At 40.1% G+C, this 18908-nt stretch overlaps 2 protein-coding genes across 15 annotated transcripts in view; both read left to right on the top strand.

The window, feature by feature from the left end:
• The window catches only part of GRXCR2 (glutaredoxin and cysteine rich domain containing 2), a 32602-nt gene extending 29323 nt beyond the window's left edge, over positions 1-3279 (top strand). The window contains exon 4 of the transcript XR_006283088.1: positions 3269-3279. The gene's annotated coding sequence lies outside the window, so the exon portion shown is untranslated. The remainder of the gene's footprint in view (positions 1-3268) is intronic.
• PRELID2 (PRELI domain containing 2) overlaps positions 1-18908 on the top strand; it is a 42903-nt gene that overhangs the window by 577 nt on the left and 23418 nt on the right. For all 14 annotated transcript variants that reach the window (XR_006283098.1, XR_006283097.1, XR_006283095.1 and 11 more), the window contains exons 2-4: positions 12220-12277; positions 14619-14692; positions 17019-17179. Coding sequence is in view for 4 of the 14 variants with exons in the window: in XM_038412534.2 (XP_038268462.1) it covers positions 12220-12277; positions 14619-14692; positions 17019-17179 (293 nt within the window). In the remaining 10 variants the exon portion in view is untranslated. The remainder of the gene's footprint in view (positions 1-12219; positions 12278-14618; positions 14693-17018; positions 17180-18908) is intronic.

Raw genomic sequence — 18908 nt, 5'->3', positions numbered from 1 at the left:
GAGACGCTCGCCGATCTGAGGGGCGTTCATGGCAAGGCCTCCCCAAGTGACCGGGGGTCTGAGTGATGTGCCATTGCCGCCTTCGGCTCCAAACATTCTGGTCCCCCCCCCCCCGAAGAGCTACTCCCGGCGGTGTTAGACTCGGGGTTCACTCGGCGAAGTATCCCTGCCTCTTTTTTCCCCCCCCTGCTTTGGAAATTCCTCCTCCCTCGGAGCTATTTCCCAGCCTCCTTTCCAGCGCCAGTGTTTCTATTCGCTCTCTTCTTGGAGGGCTCTAGTGCAAATCGCTTAACTTCAGCTGAAGACGGAGAAGGCCGTATGTAGGACTTGACTTTCACTGTTCAAAAGTTTTTTTTTTTTTTTTTTTTTTCTTTTAAAAAGCGAGTTTACAATAAACGGTGGGCGGTGGTTGCAGGGTACACTTATAAAAAGAAAAGGAGGACTTGTGGCACCTTAGAGACTAACAAATTTATTTGAGCGTAAGCTTTTGTGAGCTACCGCTCACTTCATCGGATGCATTTGGTGGAAAAAACAGAGGGGAGATTGATATACGCACAGACCCTTTAAACTGGGGTCACGAGCCACTGTTTGAGAACGGTTGCCCTATCCTAAAAGTTATGCAACCAAATGAGCTGCCAGTGCTGCATACCGTTATGATCATATCAATAAACAGCATGCTGGTGCTTGAAAACACACTCTTCCCCTAATTGGTTAGTTTTTTAGGCTTGCAGTGCAAGCTTCTTCCCTCTCCTGCTTTTAAAGAGGAAGGGCAATTTTTAAAGGAACACTCACTGTTAAACGTACTTTAACTTAAAACCAAAAGTTGTAAATAATTTCAGCTACTACTACAACTGGAGTTCCTCTGCCAATTATTGGGGTTGTATGCGCTTAGACATATAAGATATGGAAAATGTTTTCTCTCCTGTGTTGCTGTGTGAAAGACGCAATGCAATTGACTGGACCCAAAGATTCATCAAATGCTCAAAGTAAACAAACGGGGCGGGGGTTAGAAATATTTGTTCTCTGATCTCTTTCAGTCATAGTACTTTTGGGTGTTATTACCGTATCCAGGGGTTCTCACATTTTATTGCATTGCAACCCCATTCTGACAACAGTTATTGCATGGTGGAGAGCGGAGCCAGGACCCTGAGTCCCACGTGGGGGTGGAACTCGGGTTTCAGCTACAGCCCTGGGTCCCAGCAAGTTTAATGTGGGCCCTGGCAACCTCATTAAAATGAGGTCACAACCCACAGTTTGAGAACAGTTGCCAATACTAGTAATAGATACAAATATTCAGACAAACATGTAACTTGTAAATTGCCGTTGTTCCTTCAACTATTTCTTTTGACGCCAGGTGGTCTCTTACACTTGTTTGACTCAGTGTTCCGGTGGTTTTTTTGGTCTATGCAGCCTTGTAAATGGAGGAAGTGACGAGCAACTATTGGCAGAAGAAACTGTTAGTTGTGAGCTTAGTATTCAATAATTCTCTCTCTCTCTCTCAGTATAATTATGTTTCTCACTTGGATGAAAGCACACTTTTATGCAGACTGTGATATTGATTTGTCTGTCATTTCCGGAGTAGTGTTCTCTCCAGTATTGCCTTACCTCTCTTTCACTTTAAGTAGTTCTTGCCTTGCGACCTTACCCACATATCTAATCTACACTGTTGCTTTAGGCAGTGCAGGTGAGTACCTGATAAGTAATCAAGTAGCCGCATGAGGGAAGAATTGGAAAACATTTCTATTCAACTAGGAAAAACACTTTCAGGGCTATAACTATGCTAAACTGTGATGTGTTTTAAATCATACTTTTCTGTTCATCTGTGTAAGATTCAAATCTCCATGTAAACATCTGTAGAGTAGTAACCAATTCCATTTACTTTCTAACATAGGCTGCACTCCTGCAAGTGCATACACATGGGCATCCCACTGCTCTGAGCCAGAATGAAGTCAGAGGAGCTCTGTGAGCGCAGGGTTCTGTTGACAGACTGCATTTGCAGGATTGGGCCCTTAAATATCTGTGTTCTTCAAGGGACGCTATTGAAGTGAGTGGGCCCAGACTTTGGATTTTCTTTAAAAACAAAAGTCAGTAGAAATGTTTCCATTCTATGATATGAATAAATAAAAGTGAAATCATTTTCTTTGGCTGTAGACATCTTCCTAGAGAACCTGTAAACCTAGTGTTGCAGTTAGTTTTTTACACCAGAGATATGAAACTGGTTTCTCTCTCTGTTGTCCAAAATGATTAGTAGTGCAAAAACTACATATTACTATGGGAAGTAGATTTATAAAAGTGAAATAATTTTAAACAATTGAAGGTGGTGTTCAAATGCAGGTAAATGATGTCTCGTTGTTGGAGCTGGGCTTGGCCATGTTGCATCCTAGTAAATTTCCCTTCTGCATGTTACACTCTTGTACACCTAAGCATGGCCATACTGGGTGAGAACAAAGGTCCATTAACCCAGTATCCTGTCTTCTGACCGTTCGTTCCCTTTAAAGGGAATGAATAGAATAGGTAATCATCAAGTAATCCATTCCCAGTTTCTGGCAAACAGAGACTAGGGATAAGTTCCTGAGTATGCATCCAAACTCTTCTTTTGCTTGTTGTTTTTCCTTTGAATAAAATAACTTTGGGGCTGAATTGTAATCTTTGTCTAATATGCTGATCCTGGTTTCATTGCCCTCGAGCAGTGGTTCTTTTCTTATACGAACAAAGGGAAAATCCAGAGCAGTGCCCACAATATTTTGTTTTTTGCAACATATGCTTTTAAACATTAACATGACATTGACAATAGAGAAAAAACTGTGTAGCACAGGGCATCTCCATGACTCCAGTCACAAATAATGCTGTTTGTTTCTTTAGAACATCTTACAATGATAAGAAGTAGAGTGGAGAACGTTCTGCAAATTGCTTTCCAAAATGCAAACTCTCACTAAAGCCAAGCATGGACTCGTACATTTTGGTCTGAATTAGCTGAAACAGTAACTTGCACATCCCTTGGGGCTCATCAGAAGAGAGCAGCTGCAGGGTCCTCAAGAAAAACATCGCTCCTGAGGAGAAACAGAAATCTGTGCATGTGTACACTTAAGAAAGCAAAATCTTACTATGATTGAGGTAGTGCTGTGAAAACTAACAAACTGCATGGCTCCAAAGTCCAATCTTATAATTGACAGAGCATGTGCAACTTGCTGTGGCCCTGTGAAGTCCTGTCAGAGCTAATAGGGTTCTGTGCTGGCACAACCGTCACTCCATGCACAGTCAACTGCAGAAAAGGGAGGGACCAAGATAGCTTTCTGCTATTTGAATCAAGAGTGGGCTGCGCTATTCATTAAATAAAGATGTCCTTTCTAAAGCTGCTGGTGTCCTGTGTCCCCAGGAATAGAGGATGTCTACTTCTAGGTTGGGTTTTTTATTTTTATTAAGGGTTCTGCCACCTCTTTAAAAATCTTATAACCTTAGGGATGTTGGGGTGAGTGTTATTGCTCTCCTTTCAAGAAATAATGTGGTTCCTTTTTGTTTTGAAAACTCATGGGGGATCTTCTGGCCCTATTCAAGTCAATGGGAATTTGGCCATTGACTTAAATGGGGTCAGGGTTTCATCCTGTGTAGTTCACCAGGGAATCCTGATTGTATATGTGAATAAGGGCCTATAAAAGACATGGTCATGTTTTGTATTTTTATTGACCATATGTTCCTTCTTGCCAAATGTTATGGCTCAATACTAAATTGCACGGATTCACTGCAGTGGTTTCATGCTGTAATTTGAAACCCCATACAAGCCATTTTTGGTTATGTTAAACTTTTCAGTATTATTCCACAATCTCTTTCTCAAAAATCTCCATGTCAGATTGTTGAACAGCAAGTGCAGACAGAAGTGCACAGTGTGCAATCTGTCTTTCTCTTCTGTTCTATTAATCTTCCACAGCTGTTCCTTAACATAAAAACAAACAAACAAAAAAACCACCCAGTACTCACACGTGACCCTCTGCGAAGTTAGAAAAAATAATACATTGTCCCAGTTCCTGTACTCTTGATCTGTGAGGCTGGCAAGCTCAAATAGACATATTTAATAACTGTGCTTTTTAGGATGATGCAGAACAGTTAACTAATCAGAATGGGATGTGCTTTGAAATCATAGAATGGAAGGGACCTCGAAAGGTCATCTAGTCCAGTCCCCTGCACTCAAGGCAGGACTAAGTATTATCTAGACCATCCCTGACAGGTGTTTGTCCATCCTGATCTTAAAATCCCCAACGATGGAGATTCCACAACCCCCCTAGGCAATTTAGTCTAGTGCTTAACCATTCTGACAGGAAGTTTTTCGTAATGTCTAACCTAAACCGCCCTTGCTGCAATTTAAGCCCTTGCTTCTTGTCCTATCCTCAGAGGTTAAGAAGAACAATTCTTCTCCCTCTTCCTTTTATGTACTTGAAAGCTGTTATCGTGTCCCTTCTCAGTCTTCTCTTCTCCAGACTAAACAAACCCAATTTTTTCAATCTTCCCTCATGGGTCATGTTTTCTAGACCTTTAATCATTTTTGTTGCTCTTCTCTGGACTATCTCCAGTTTGTCCATATCTTTCCTGAAATGTGGTGCCCAGAACTGGACACACTACTCCAGTTGAGGCCTAATCAGTGCAGAGTAGAGTGGAAGAATTACTTCTCATATCCTGCTTACAACACTCCTGCTAATACATTCCCAGAATGATGGTTGCTTTTTTTGCAACAGCATTACACTGTTGACTCCTATTTAGCTTGTGATTCACTACGACCCCCTAGATCCCCTTCCGCAGTACTCCTTCCTAGGCAGTCATTTCCCATTTTGTATGTGTGTAACTGATTGATTGTTCCTTCCTAAGTGGAGTACTTTGCATTTGTCCTTATTGAATTTCATCTGATTTACATCAGACCATTTCTCCAGTTTGTCCAGATCATTTTGAATTTTAATCCTATCCTCCAAAGCCCATGCAACCCCTCCCAGGTTGGTATCGTCTGCAAACTTCAGAAGTGTACTCTCCATGCCATTATCTAAATCATTGATGGAAAATATTGAACAGAACCAGACCCAGAACTGATTCCTGCAGGACCCCACTTGTTACGCTCTTCCAACATGACTGTGAACCTCTGATAACTACTCTCTGGGAATGATTTTCCAACCAATTGTGCACCCACCTTATACTAGCTCCATCTAGTTTGCATTTCCCTCATTTTGTTTGAGAAGGTCATGCGAAAACCTTACTAAAGTCAAGATATACCACATCTACCGCTTCCCCCCCCCCATCCACAAGATTTGTTACCCTGTCAAAGAAAGCTATCTGATTGGTTTGACAGTATTCTTGACAAATCCATGCTGACTGTTATTTATCACCTTGTTTTCTTCTAGGTGTTTGCAGATTGCTTGCTTGCTTAATTATTTGCTCCACTATCTACAATATATACAAACGTTCACTACAAACCAGTGAACTCATTTCTTACCGGTACGCTGCACTCATGGGAGGGACTTAAAGGGGGAGTATGTGACCCCCCCCCCATATGACCAAGCTCCAGCCCGGGGTCCCCAGGCTCTCCCCATCCCCTCCCCATGATCCATCCCACGTTACCTAAGGGGTGGGGGAAAGTGGGCTCTGTCCTCCTCCCGCTGCAATGGAGACTTCCGAACTGCAGGACTCTCTGGAACTGCAGCCGCAAAAGGAGCAGAAAGTGGGATTGCTGGGCAGCCCTGCACCGGCAGCTTCTCCGGTGTGGCTGTACTGCCCCCAGCCCTGCCCCAACCCTGTCCTCCGGCGAGGCTGCTGTACAGACCTCAGACAGGAGAAGCAGCTGTACAGGAAGGGCTGGGGGCAGTACAGGCACACCAGAGGAGCTGCTGGCATGGGGTCACCTGGCGGCCCCACCTTCTGCTCCTCCTGTTTCTTTCCAGTACACAATACTGGCTATAAATATCTTACCGTCGTACTTGCACCCCTGCCACAAATGTAGAAAAGAGGGACACGGACCGGAGTTGATTTTAGTTGCATGACAATTCAAGGTCAGAAAAGAGGCATTGTTAGCATTATTTCTTGTTAAGGATTTGAGCCACAGGCACATTGCAAATCAAAATAATATTCTGTAGTATACATCTACGTGACTTCAGAGGAAAGACCATTGGAGGTAAAGAGTGAGCCTAACTGTGGCAGCCAAAGGCATAGAGCGGAAAGGTTAAAATAATCCTCTTTTAAATGTGACAATGTAGTACTGCATATCTTATTTTAATTAGGAACTTAATCCAGTTAAAGAAATAACTTGAGTTATAGTTAGCTTCATAAATCCCATAGTTCAAGTGGATTTTCCAGTCTTTTTTCCCCCCTCCTCTCCCTTTTATACTGTGCAAATAAAACATTTTACTGCTTTGATGTTTTTGTGTTGCCTTTAACATAGGGTGAGGAAGTGAAACTAAACTTACTTACTTACTTACAAAGCTACTACAGCTTGGATTTGTCAAGGGGGCTTCCATGCCTAAGGCACTAAACTCCCATTGGCTTTTAATGAATGTAGGGAGCCTCCCACCCATTAGCCCTTCTGAAAATCATAGCATGTGTTGCTGTGTTCTAAGCGTTCATGGACTGTAGTGTATGTATAAGCACTTGAATATGGTATCTCGGGTTGATCATACAAATGACCTTTAACCTATCCAAGGGGTCAAATTATTTTTTCTCTCTATTTTTGCATACCTCAATAATGCAAGACAGTAGTTCTACATGACCAAAAAACTGGGTCACAAAAGCAAAATTCAAATTCAAGCTGCTTCTTCTCAAAACCTACTCAATTTGAGGGATTGGATCATGATCAACCTAAGATCCAGTGACCAAAGAGAAATGTATGACAACCTTTTCCCTCCGCAGATATTAATACATATTGTCCTTGCATGTGAATTAAATAGCATGGCACATAGTATTTTACCTCTGAAAGATCACCTCAAAGCCCTGGGTCCAAACTTTGGAATTGGAGCAAAGCCTAGAAGCACAAGGAATGAAATGGCAGCTCCATCTTATGCTTTAGGGGCATGGCTGTCTGCTGTGGTGTAGGGCAGCAGTAGCCTGCACAATACTCTGCTTCCTTCCAGTGGAGAATTGAAACTATGTACAAGTCTACTGATCGTGCTTACTCCTCTCTGATTGGTGCTCTGTGGTTAGCTGCTGTGAAGGCATCAGTAATGTGCCTGGATTCTGCTACATGGCTATCCAACGTAGTGCAAATGCTGTGCTACATAGATTGTAAGGTTTTAGGAATATGGTGATACAATTAATAACAATTTTTCTGCTGCTTTGGTGGCTTGGGTGGGCACAGATGCCAACTCAGCAGCTGCCCCATAAAGCAAACATTTAGTTCAAGTGTGACAAATGGTGTGATTAAAATAAACATATCCATATGTGAAAAGGCTTATGTAGTTACTGATGATCACAGATTACTTGATGTGCCGGGGGTTTGCTAGACCTTTTTAAAAAAAAAATGATATATAAAAATAAATGTATTCACAAAAACACTTGTGAAGCTTGAAAAGATTGAGCTGATTTGGCAATGTCAGTGTTCCATTTCTCTGGGATAAAAAAGGAGAATCAGTCAGAATATATATATATTTATTTTTATTTTTGCCAGCCTTTGATGTTGCCATTTTGATTTATTTGAGCTCCATTTGATCTTGCATGTAAAATCAACTCTTCCTTGCTTTGAAATGCTTTTTATTTTTATATATACACCATTACATGTAAGCTTCATGGATTTCTCTCTGCAGCTAAACGCCCCTAGGAGTCTATACTCCCCACAAATAACTCCCAGTAAGTAGTATTGTGGTTAGAATATACCCCTTTAATTCCATAACTTATTTTTATGCACTTTATTCAGTTTACTTTTATTTAGGATCATTTATTTCAAATTGCTTTGGCTTTTAAAAGGACAACAAAGTGTGTGTGTTTTTTCTTTTAGTTTCTAAATGGAAGTCCTATTTGAAAAGGGTATACATAAATTCTTGTGATTTTGTTGTTTGTTAGAAGTCTCTGGATTTACAGAAAGACAGAACATTAGGAGTTAAGAGTTATGCAGTCATTATGCATTGTTGGCATTCTACAAAACAAAAAATGAATTCATCATTTTCAATAAATAACCAAAAAGGATAATCACCAGTACAACTCATCATTGGAGATTTTAAAGAGTGGGTTAGACAAACACCTGTCAGGGATGGTCTAGATAATACTTAATCCTGCCAGGAGTGCAGGGGACTGACCTAGATGACCTGTGAGGTCCTTTCCAGTCCTATTAGTCTGTGTCCAGTTTGTTTATTGGAAATGGTGAATAAATTTGTGCTGGCTTTCACACTTGAACTACAGCACAGATAGCATTATATGCTATCATAGCTGTGGCTCCAGTTCTACAAACTGGACTCGTAGATCTTCCTGGAGCCTCACTGACACCTAAGGAATAATTGGAGATAAAAATTTCATTTTTGAAGTCTTCTCCCCACCCACAGGGTGCATTTGACAGCTTGTGAAAGTCAGTTTCACTGTTTCTCCTACCTAATCAGTTAATTTCTCTCATTATTTCTTTGGGTCTTTCACACCGCAATAGAGGGCTAAACAGTGTGTTTTAAAATAGGAAAACCTGTCTGTAAAACCATACAGATTTTCAGAGGAACTCTAGGGCAATTGTAGAATATGAAACTACTTTAGTCAGTTTTTAAAAGTGATTTTAGACTTGAAGTCAATCAGCCACCATAACAATGAATCATGTATTTACTTTTCATGCAGGAATAGTATTTATCAATTACTGTCCCCCAGTACCCAAACACCCCTCCCCACCAAATATACTTTGAGGTTTCTATGGTGTATTTCAGGTTCAGATCTCAGTGTTTTACAAAGATGGGTAAATATTATGCCTAAACTGAGATACTAAAGTTCATTGGCCAAGCGCAAAGCCAGTGAGAGAAATAGAACCCAGGTCTCTTCTCTCTAGGTCCTTGCTCCAGCCCCTTGATAGTGCTGCATCCATTTGCTGTCTCTTACTCTTTTAAAATGATTGTTTAAATGAAATCTTAGCAATCCTCAGTTTTATGTATTGAGAACTACTTTAAAGGATGAGGCGAAAGATATCAGCAGTCTCATTACATTTCTCCCCATCTCATTTTGTCAGGAAACCAAGTAGCGATATGTGCAAATTATCCTGCCTCTGCCAATTTTTTTATCTCCTGAAATTCACTTCTGTCTCTTCTGCACCCTTCCATTTTGGCCTCAATAAAAGTACTTTGGACTGGATCGATTCAATGCCTTTCTAGAATTGACCACAAGATGGCATCAAATCATTTCACAGGGATGGTAGAGATAAAGGAAACAGTCATGCTTTATAAATATGATTTCAACCCAAATTTTTTTAACTTGGAATTAAAGTTGCTGCACTTGTATATCCTACCACCAGAAAACCAAGGCACTAGCAGTCAAGTCAAAGATGAGAAGAGGCACTGAATATAGGCAATTGAATGACTGTTTCCCTTTCATCACCCATAGCAAACATATCTCACCTGTATAACCATGGACATTTTCTAACTTCAACCATGTTGATTGATCATCACTCCTGAAGATTCTGTCTATACTGAGCATGCTCCATCCAGGAGGATGCAGAGATTGAGCCAGACTTCCTCTATAATTGCTCTTGTTGGCTGCTGCAGGCCACTGGGGCACCATGCTTGGGAAATGGAAGTAAAGAATCTGTCTCTGCAGTGCGCTCAGTGCCTTGCCTGCTGGGTCCAGGCAGTGGAATGAGAAATGCGAGGATGGCAGGAAAGGAGAGGAGTGGGGATTGGAGAAGGGGGAGTGGGAGAGGAAGAGGAGCTGATGGTGGGAATAGAGGAGTGGAAAGTATATAGGCACAAAAAGGGAGGAGGCAGGAGCTAGGGGTTGGGAGGAAGGAAGAAAAATGTGACTTAAAATTGTATCATAATGGACATGCACAAGAGGTCAGAATTAAGGTTGACAGCGTTAATTCTGGCACTTCCTAACTTTTAACTTTGCAGCTTTGATTTTTTTTTTGAATTTGCATCCTTAATGTTCTTTTAATGGTGTTGGGTGGGTTGGTTGGTCTTTGGAAGTAAAATATCACTAGAGAGAGCAAGCTGGGTCCCGTCCATTATTTTATGGTAATTAGCAATAGCTTGCAACAAGAAGATAATGTTTGTTTAAATGGTTGTAGTGATGAGGTGCACAGGCCCTGCCTGATCGCTGGCGCACCAGAAAGTTGACTCCAGTACAGTTTCCCCTTTCCCTTGCACTCATGCTAAAGGGCAAGAACCCTCTGGTTAATCAGAGACTGCAAGAGGAGGGCTGGAACCTCCATACCTGCAGTGGTGGGGACCAATACCTTGGGGATAGGCAGTTGCCCCACAAAGTCACTTCAGGGCTGAGGAAATAGCCAGAGTGAGATTTTTTGATCCCTGCTGCTGTTGTACTTGAAGATCCTCAGGAAATAAAAGCCTTGGGGAAGAAATGTGGTTGGTTTAGAAGTATATTTTGTTGTGACTGCTACTCTCGCTGAACCATTCCATCTGCTTATAGGCTCTTAACACCATTTCTTATACTCTGCTGGGTAGAAAATTGACTCTGTTTCTGTTTTAAATACTTGGATAATGGAGTCTGCTATTTAGTGAAAGATTTATGTAAATGGCTTTTTGTTTCACACAATTGGGCCTTACAGAGTGTAAGTTACATTGATGATGTAATTATACAACTACTTGTGCCGTTTCAAAGCAGCATGTTGCATAGAAGCCTCTGATTTTAACTACATAATAGGAATCTACAGACTTGTACGTACTTTTTTAAATCCAACTTTTATTTCCAGCAACAAAAATAATTCCAGTGGTACTGCAGGGTGAATCGATTATCCTCTTCCGAAATTTTTGTCCCTTTTCCTCCAGAATTCCTGGTTACTTTAAAGCAGGATGCTGTAACACCTTTTACTGGTAATCGCTGCATTACCTTAACTCATTTAGTCTTAAGATATAATTTTCCCACCTCCTTTCACTCTTCACATTTTTTGTCTAATGCTAATCTTTATCTGGTGTTCAGTATTTTCTCAGTACTAATCTGGGATTTATATTAGTCCAGTTACTTTTGAGTCATGTTGGATTGCAATGATTTATCTTTGCTTTATGTTTTTGATTTCAGCATCAATTCATGTGAATGTTGCTTGCTTTTAGCAATGGGTAATATAGTTCTTTTCGCCTTCTCAAGCTCTCTGCCAACGGGGAGTCCAAAATGACTTACTCATCCCTCACCTCTGTTTCTCTACATAAAACATTCCTTATTAGGGAGTGTATCCTACAGAGTCCATATATTTCAGACATTTGATACAATTTCTCTATAATTCTTGCACACACTCTCTTGGGGAGTCAGAGCTAGAGTCTTATTTCTTCAGTTCTGAAATGACTCTGCTACTGAGCTAAAGGAGATTTTCCTTAGCAGCCGCAGGCAGTAGTGGTAGTTCTGTTAGCCTCTCTTCAAGCCAACCACTGGAGCAGAGGGATGTGCACACCCACCAGTACATTACATGATGAAATGACATCTTCCTTTCTAGAAGAAATCTTAAAGATGTTGCACGACAGAAAAAGCTCACATATAGTATTTTGCATTCCAGATGCCACTGTAAACCAGCTTTCTTGCACCTTGCTGCATAACTTTGGGCTATGAACTGTATTGTAAGCATGCTCAGCAGCATTTACAGGTAGTGTACTGCAGGAAACAAGGTCCAAATTATTACTGGTGTAGCTCTTTAGGGATGGATTTGACTCATGGAGTTATGGCACTTCTGCAAGCTATGGTCCGCTAGAATCATGTCATATAGGTCAATCTTATTCTGTTTCTGCTTTGAGGGTATTCTGTATGCTGGCTCAGGCTTTAAAATCTCTGTTTAATATGAGTGTTCTGTAGTGGGACTGAAGGTTGGGTGTTTTTTGAAGGCTAAGCAAACCTCCTCACCACAATAAATGTAATGTAAATTTTAAAAATATTTTTAATTTCTCTTCTTAGCAAATGTTTTAGCTAATCTAAATGGACACTGCACACTCTTGACACAAGCCTGCTCTTTTTATCCATTGAGAGAGACCATGAAAATGCTTATTGATTTCACAACTGAGCGTTGGCAATTTTCTCTTACCCAAGTGACAAATATAGTGATGTTTACACTGTATATTTTTTATCTAGTATCCCAGTCCCATGGAGAAACATGTCACAGCTATAAAAACCATGGAAGAGAAAACGGGTAAGCTACCTATTCGTGGTGGTGGTATAATTATTATTGTGTTTCAGTAATGCTGCGGGTATGGACCCAGGACCCCATTGTGTTAGGTGCTGTATAAACACAGAACAAAAAGACAGCCTCTGCCCCAAAGAGCTTACAATTTATTTACACTCTCTTTTTACATTGGGAGGTAATTCAGAGGGTGTTAGAAGTATGACTTGCCTATTCTCCTTGTACTGCTTGCTTTAAGTGTATAGGTCCATTCCATTTCTGTAATGACTCCCATCTGTAGCTATCTCAGTGAATTTCTAAAGTCCACTGAAGTCAATGGAGATCAGCCCTAAGTGATCCAAATCAACAGGCATTTGATTACTTTGGTTTAAAGATGGGGAAACAGAGGTTCAGTGACCCAGTATTCTATAATAAGACACTGGCAGAGTCAGAAATTGAAGCCTGATTCTCACCCTAGTTGCTTTAACCACTAGAACTTCTAAAATAGTGTAAAGCATTTAGATTTCTCCAGCTGCCAAACATTCGTGACACTGTCTGGAAAAGGGACACTTGCTCAAGTGGCAGAATTTTGGTGAGACTGATGCCTTTGCTGCTGTTAATGGGTAGATAGGGTTTGTGTTTGTATTTGTAATTTAAAAGAGATTTATTGGTAGGCACGCTGGGAAATTGCCAGTTAAGCACACTGGCTGATATACAGCGTATGTACACTTAGGCAATTTTATTTTAAAATACGGGGGAATAAATATCCATACAAAAGTGTTTTTGTGCTGAAACAACAATCTATGTTTCTGCTCTTGGAAATGTGCTCAACTTCTGGCCCAAGCTGATCACGAGTGCTCTAATAGAGAGAGCCTCTGTCTCCCAGATTAGTGTGGTGATTTGCTGGGGAAGAGATACAAACAAAGGAAGTGTATTCATTTTGATACCATTTTCAGTCAAATGGAAATATCATCATGTAGGGCTAAACTCCAGCCTCACGTTGAGAGGAAAGATGGTCCAGTGGTGAGCCAGGTGCCTAGGAGATGTGCGATCCATTCCCTGCTCTGTCACAGGCTTCCTGTGTGACCTTGGACAAATCACTTAGTCTCTCTGTGCCTCAATTCCCAATCTGTAAAATGGCCATGTAAGTACCTAAAACACCTAAAATCTACATGGTGGGTCTCAGTTCCAGTATTCTGCTTTGTCTGTACAACTGTGATATCAATGAGCTCCCCCTGCATAGAGACAACGGAACACTTGCACTGACATCAGCCAAAGTGTATTTTGAGGGCAAAATTGTACCAGAATGCACTAAGCAGCCCTTTTCATGGGAAATACTGGTTTATATGCCATGTAAGCACCTCCTATTTAATATTTACCCAGTGTACCATCAGAGCCCTTTCACAGCCCACAGATCCCACCAGATAAACTTTTTGAGAAGACATTCTTTTATCACTGAGAGCTCTCGTTAAACTGGGCCGTCTGCCAGTTGGCTTCTCCTTTTGCAGCGTACTGAGGTTTCTGTACTTGGTCTGGTTCATTAAATATTAAAATGCAAAGAGATCCTGAAAGCCAGTCACGTTTTTGGTGATGCTAAATAACTATCATTTGATTTTTAATAGATCGCTTTGTCCTTGTCAGGGGGCCCAATTCAATAATGAGTAGTCAGAAGAGCTTGCTGTAGACCTCAAATGCAGTAAGAAGGAGTAGTGTATTCTGTGTGCCGGTAGGATGTATTTGAGAATATTAAGTTGAGGAATGAAGCAAGTGGAAAGCAAAGTTTTTTGGTCCAGGCATGGACTGACTGCTAAACGGTCCATACAGACTAAAATACTTGCACTCTACTTTTCTCTGTTCCCAGATCATCAACAAAATTGTGCCACTGAAAATGAACTTCTTTGCTGCTATGTTCCAAATCGAGCTCTGACTTCAGTGCTTTCATGCCCACTTATGTGAGGGCTGAGTTTGGCTGTGTGTGCTTTGCCCTTTACAAATACTAGTATAAATGCCAATAAAATGTTTGTAAAATACCATCTGTTCTCTGGCTGGTAGAGGGTACTAGAGTGTAGTGATGGGCACAGATACCCTCCTAATGAGACTGAGCCCAGATTGTCAGCATCTTTCTTGTTTACCACTTTGTCTGGCAAAGGAGAAGGAATACCGTGGTTACTCTAAATAATAATAATAATAATTAATAAAAAACACAGTCTAATGCATCATTAATTTGCCAGCCTTCCTGCCTGCAGTTTTTCTCTTGCTAACATCTCCATATACTTTATTTTTATTGATAAAAGGCAACATTTTCCAGGCTAGCTCTTCAATATGGCTTATTTATTCTTTTTTTATTTATTTTTTATTTTTTTATGATCAGATTTGTCCACAGGGATTATTTACAGAAGGAGAATTGCAACTTGTCAGAATGTAATTCCAGAAATCTTAAGAAAGGTAATTACTTTAAATCCAGGTTAAACTTGTTTTTGGATTATGTTATTTTATTTTATTTTATTTTTTTAAAGTGATACTTAAAAAAACAACAATAACAACAACAAAAAAAACAACCGAACAACAATCCTGATACAGGTTTGTGATGCAATTTACATGAAAAGACCAGATTTCCCATTAACTTTTTGGCCAGAAGAAAGTTTAAACTTTTTTTTCTTTAAAAAATAATGAAAAAAGGCTCTGTATAAATGAGTCTTACATTTGGTTAGGAAGGACAAAACTGCAGTCTTGCACAGAGTAAGATATGGGTGGTGGCATCTCTTGTGTTCCTGTAAAATAGTCAAGATGAATCCTTCAACAATTTCAAATTGTTTTCTCTTTTATTGAAACCTCTTAAAGCAAGCTGCAGTCCTTTCATGGAAGCAGGTTACTGGAAGACCTTGGAATCTGTGTGGCTATTACTAAAGTGATTTTGAATAATTGTATACATGTTTTATAAAATGATGTGATTGTGTGAACTGAGGGTTTTAAAGAGATGTTACCCCAAATAATAGGTTTTGTAGAAACATCTTTAATGTTGCCAGCTCTCTTGTGATATTTTCTTTTTTTTATAAAGCTCAGCTCTTAAAAGTCCTGTGATTACTTGAAAATGTTAGCTTTTGTTCCTAGCCCTCTTGGTAGAAGAGAGAATCTTGAAAATGTGACCCAAGTGTACCCTGAAGGTTCAGAAACCAAAATTCAGGTAAAATACTTGAGGTTGGGACTTCTGCAGTCTCTTACAAAACCTACCACTTCAGAAATGCTGCCATGGATTTTTGTTTAAATGCCAATAAAAACCTTTGGTGGAAAAATGAACACGGCATGGAAGTGTTTTGCAATCCAAACGCTGTGAGTTAGTTCTTGAGAATCTTTCATTGGCTGTATTCATGGTCAAAGCTGAAAGTAATGCAAATAAAGAATACAAAGAGCATAAGTAGCAAAAAATACGCTATCTTGCAAAGAAAATCAATTGGATTGATCCAAGACACTTGTGTCACAATCAAAACCAACATTTATAACCCGGCAATGTCACTTCAACCCCACCCCATTCCTACACTCTAACATTCTAGAAATATAGATGTAGCAAATTCCATGCTGATCCAGGTGATCTAAGGAATCTCTTATTGCACTGCAATGATGAGAGAGAGCTCTCACTTAAATTTGCATGCAGTGCTGTTGTGATGTCAGTCCCAGGATGCTTGAGAGATGAGGTGGGTGAGGTAATATCTTTTTATTGGACCAACTACTTCTGTTGTGAGAGAGGCATGCTTTTGAGCTATACACAGCTCTTCCTGTGTAGCTCAAAAGCTTGTCTCACTCGCCAACAGGAGTTGGTCCAATAAAAGATATAACCTCACCCACCTTATTTCAATTAAATTTCAGTTGATGAAAGTTGGCTTTAATTTTATTAACGCTTGTAACTTTTCTTATAGTTAGTACAAGAGCATTTATGTCCATTACATCTGTATTTTTATTCTACATCCTTTTTCCATACAGGAAAAAGTAAACTTCCACATACCGGACAGAACGTAAATTGATTCAAGGGTGTGATTCTCATCTTTGTTCTGTCCTTTGTGCACTGGGTACAAGGGGGAGAGCAGAGAGAATGAGTTCTAAAAACATCAGGTCTGGCTGAGGAGGAATTCTCCCAGTGTAGGAATGGAGAAAGACAGTCATAAGCTGACTTCTGATGATCCCCTGAAACCTCATGGTAGAGAGCATGATTGGGCAGGAGGTGTGTGTCGGGGGTGAAGACACAATATACAGCTTTGTGAGGATTTTGGGCAGTGCTGCTGCCCATAGGCAGCTGGGAACAGACTGCTGTAACTTAACTTACCCTTGAGGAGCTACTTATTTCAGGGGGCCAGAGCAGCCCAGAAACAGGAGGGTGCAGACATAGGTTTGTACTGCACATCTTCGTTTTAGCTGATTGTGTTTTGCATGTCATAGTCTGTGAATGAGCCCTATTGGAATCCATCATTTTAAATAGGCCATAACAAGTTAGAAATTAAACATGATGTAGCTAGATCATTTATTTGGCATTTAGCAGTCCAGGAAGTCTGGCTGGTGACTGAGCAGTTTGCATAAATCTTTGAACATTTGCATGACCTCACCACCATCTATTAAGGTCAATGTGTATCATTAAAAACTGGCTGCAGCTGATGTACCTTAATTCTCAGTGTTAATCCTCAGTTTTAATATAAAAGGATAAAAATAAATTCTAAATATGTGAAAGTATTTGGTCTCAAAATACTGAGTTTTGAATGTTTATAATCCTTACATTTGACAGGTCAGTGTCTTAAAAGTGTCTGACATCTACTTAGAGGAAGAATCTTGGCTTAATATGCAGGAAAGAAATATGGTTATGAAGTCTCATTGCCTTACCTGGACACAATATGCATCTCTAAGTGAAGAATCTGTCTTCAGGGAAAGCTTGGAAAATCCAAATTGGTAAGGTCAAGCGCCTGCATGTGAATACTGGTGTGTGTGTGTGTGTGTGTGTGTGTGTGTGTGTGTAAATATATTAGTCTATTATACCCAATCTAGTTGGTCAAGGGGAAGTCATGAAGCCCTAAAAATGTTTTCCACTTTGTCTTCTGAGCTGGTAACTAGAGATGGGCCTAATTGAAATCTCTGCACCCAAACACCTTCAGATGTTGGGAATGTTCAAGTCCTTTTTTCTAAGTCTTCTTGGCTTGGTCTCATCTCTACTAATGACCACTTGAAATTTGTCCTTTATGTTAACACTGTTCCATCTTATTTCACTCTGCAATGTAAGTATTGCTTGCTTATTTATTTATTTGCCTTTTTTGTGTTCTCTGTGAAACATATAATGGTATTTTGGTACAGCCCATGTTACTGCTGAAAATTGTAAAGACATTTAGGAAGGGCCCCATCTGTAGCCTAAATAAACTCAGTTCCTTGCAAATGTGAGCATACTGAATATGGGGCGGGGAGGGAACCTTGCTATCAGAAGACAAACTTCTTGTCCTTTCTACACCATTCTTATGATTGGTAAGTGTCCTGGGGCCTGTGATCCTGCATTGGGGTTTCCCAAGTTTCCTAGAAAAGTAGTTTGTAGCTGTATCCATATTGCATCCCACATTTGGGGAACAAGAAGATTTGCCATGAAGACTACATTGTAAATACAAGGTAGCTATAGTTTGGTCCTGTCAGTCTTCAGTATAGAAGCCATTCCCTCTTGAATCAGGCATTAAAGTGGGAGGCTTTGAAACTAGAGGCTGAAGTTGAGGAAGTACCCCAGCTTCAACATGATCCATTTGTTTCTCATAAGCCAGAAACAGAATAGGCAAGCCCGAACGATTGCTGCACTCTGCTGCCATAGGATATTGTGCAGAAATCAGGAAAGTAGATCTTACATTACGTTTAACAATTCCCAGCCTGTGAAATAGAAAAATCTAAAGGCAAGATCTTGTCTGAATGAGTTTCAGCTTTGTGTAGGATGGGCATGGTGGAATTTGCATTTGAATAAGTGGAGAACTTATACAAAGGAAATAAAAGAATTTTAATGATGTGTTAATGTACAATCTCTACAAAAAGCACTAGAGTGTGTTAGTAAGATTAAAAAAAACACTTAACCTTTGAGGGTTTTGGACCTGTGTTAGTTTATTTCTCTGCTCAACATGTCATGTTGTGTTCATGATGAGCCTGCCCATGCTGCTGTTCCCCTAATATAATATTTAAGGTTATGACTAAACAAGCTATATGCGGCATTGAAAATAAAGTGGTTGCACTTAAACATGAGCAGAGGGTATATGTGGACACAGGTAAGGGTAAACCATATTTATTCTTCTACACTGAGTAGTAATAATCCTCAAGCCCATTGCATGTCGTCCCACCTATAGTAAATTGCCAGTGGATAATGCCTAGGTATGTCGCCAGCTGGAATTACTGATTTTTATTGATATTTTTTTTTTCTTTTATTTTTTCCTTTTTCGGGGGTTGGAGGAATAGGTAGACTTTCGGGTGGTGGGTTTTTTTTTTTTTTTTTTTCCGAGTATAGAAATACTTGGAACCTGTGAATTAATTTAGCCAAGTGTTCCTATCACTGTTGACCTTGTCTTGTCTTCCTTGCCTAAACCCCTCTGTCTGTTTGAACTTGTTTGTTCAGTCCTGTCTTTTAAGTTGGACTGTGCACTCTTCTGGAGCTGTCTCTTAC

The sequence above is a fragment of the Dermochelys coriacea genome, chromosome 8 (assembly GCF_009764565.3).
Source record: "Dermochelys coriacea isolate rDerCor1 chromosome 8, rDerCor1.pri.v4, whole genome shotgun sequence".
Lineage (NCBI taxonomy): Eukaryota > Metazoa > Chordata > Testudines > Dermochelyidae > Dermochelys > Dermochelys coriacea.
This window is presented reverse-complemented; position numbering and strand designations above follow the sequence as displayed.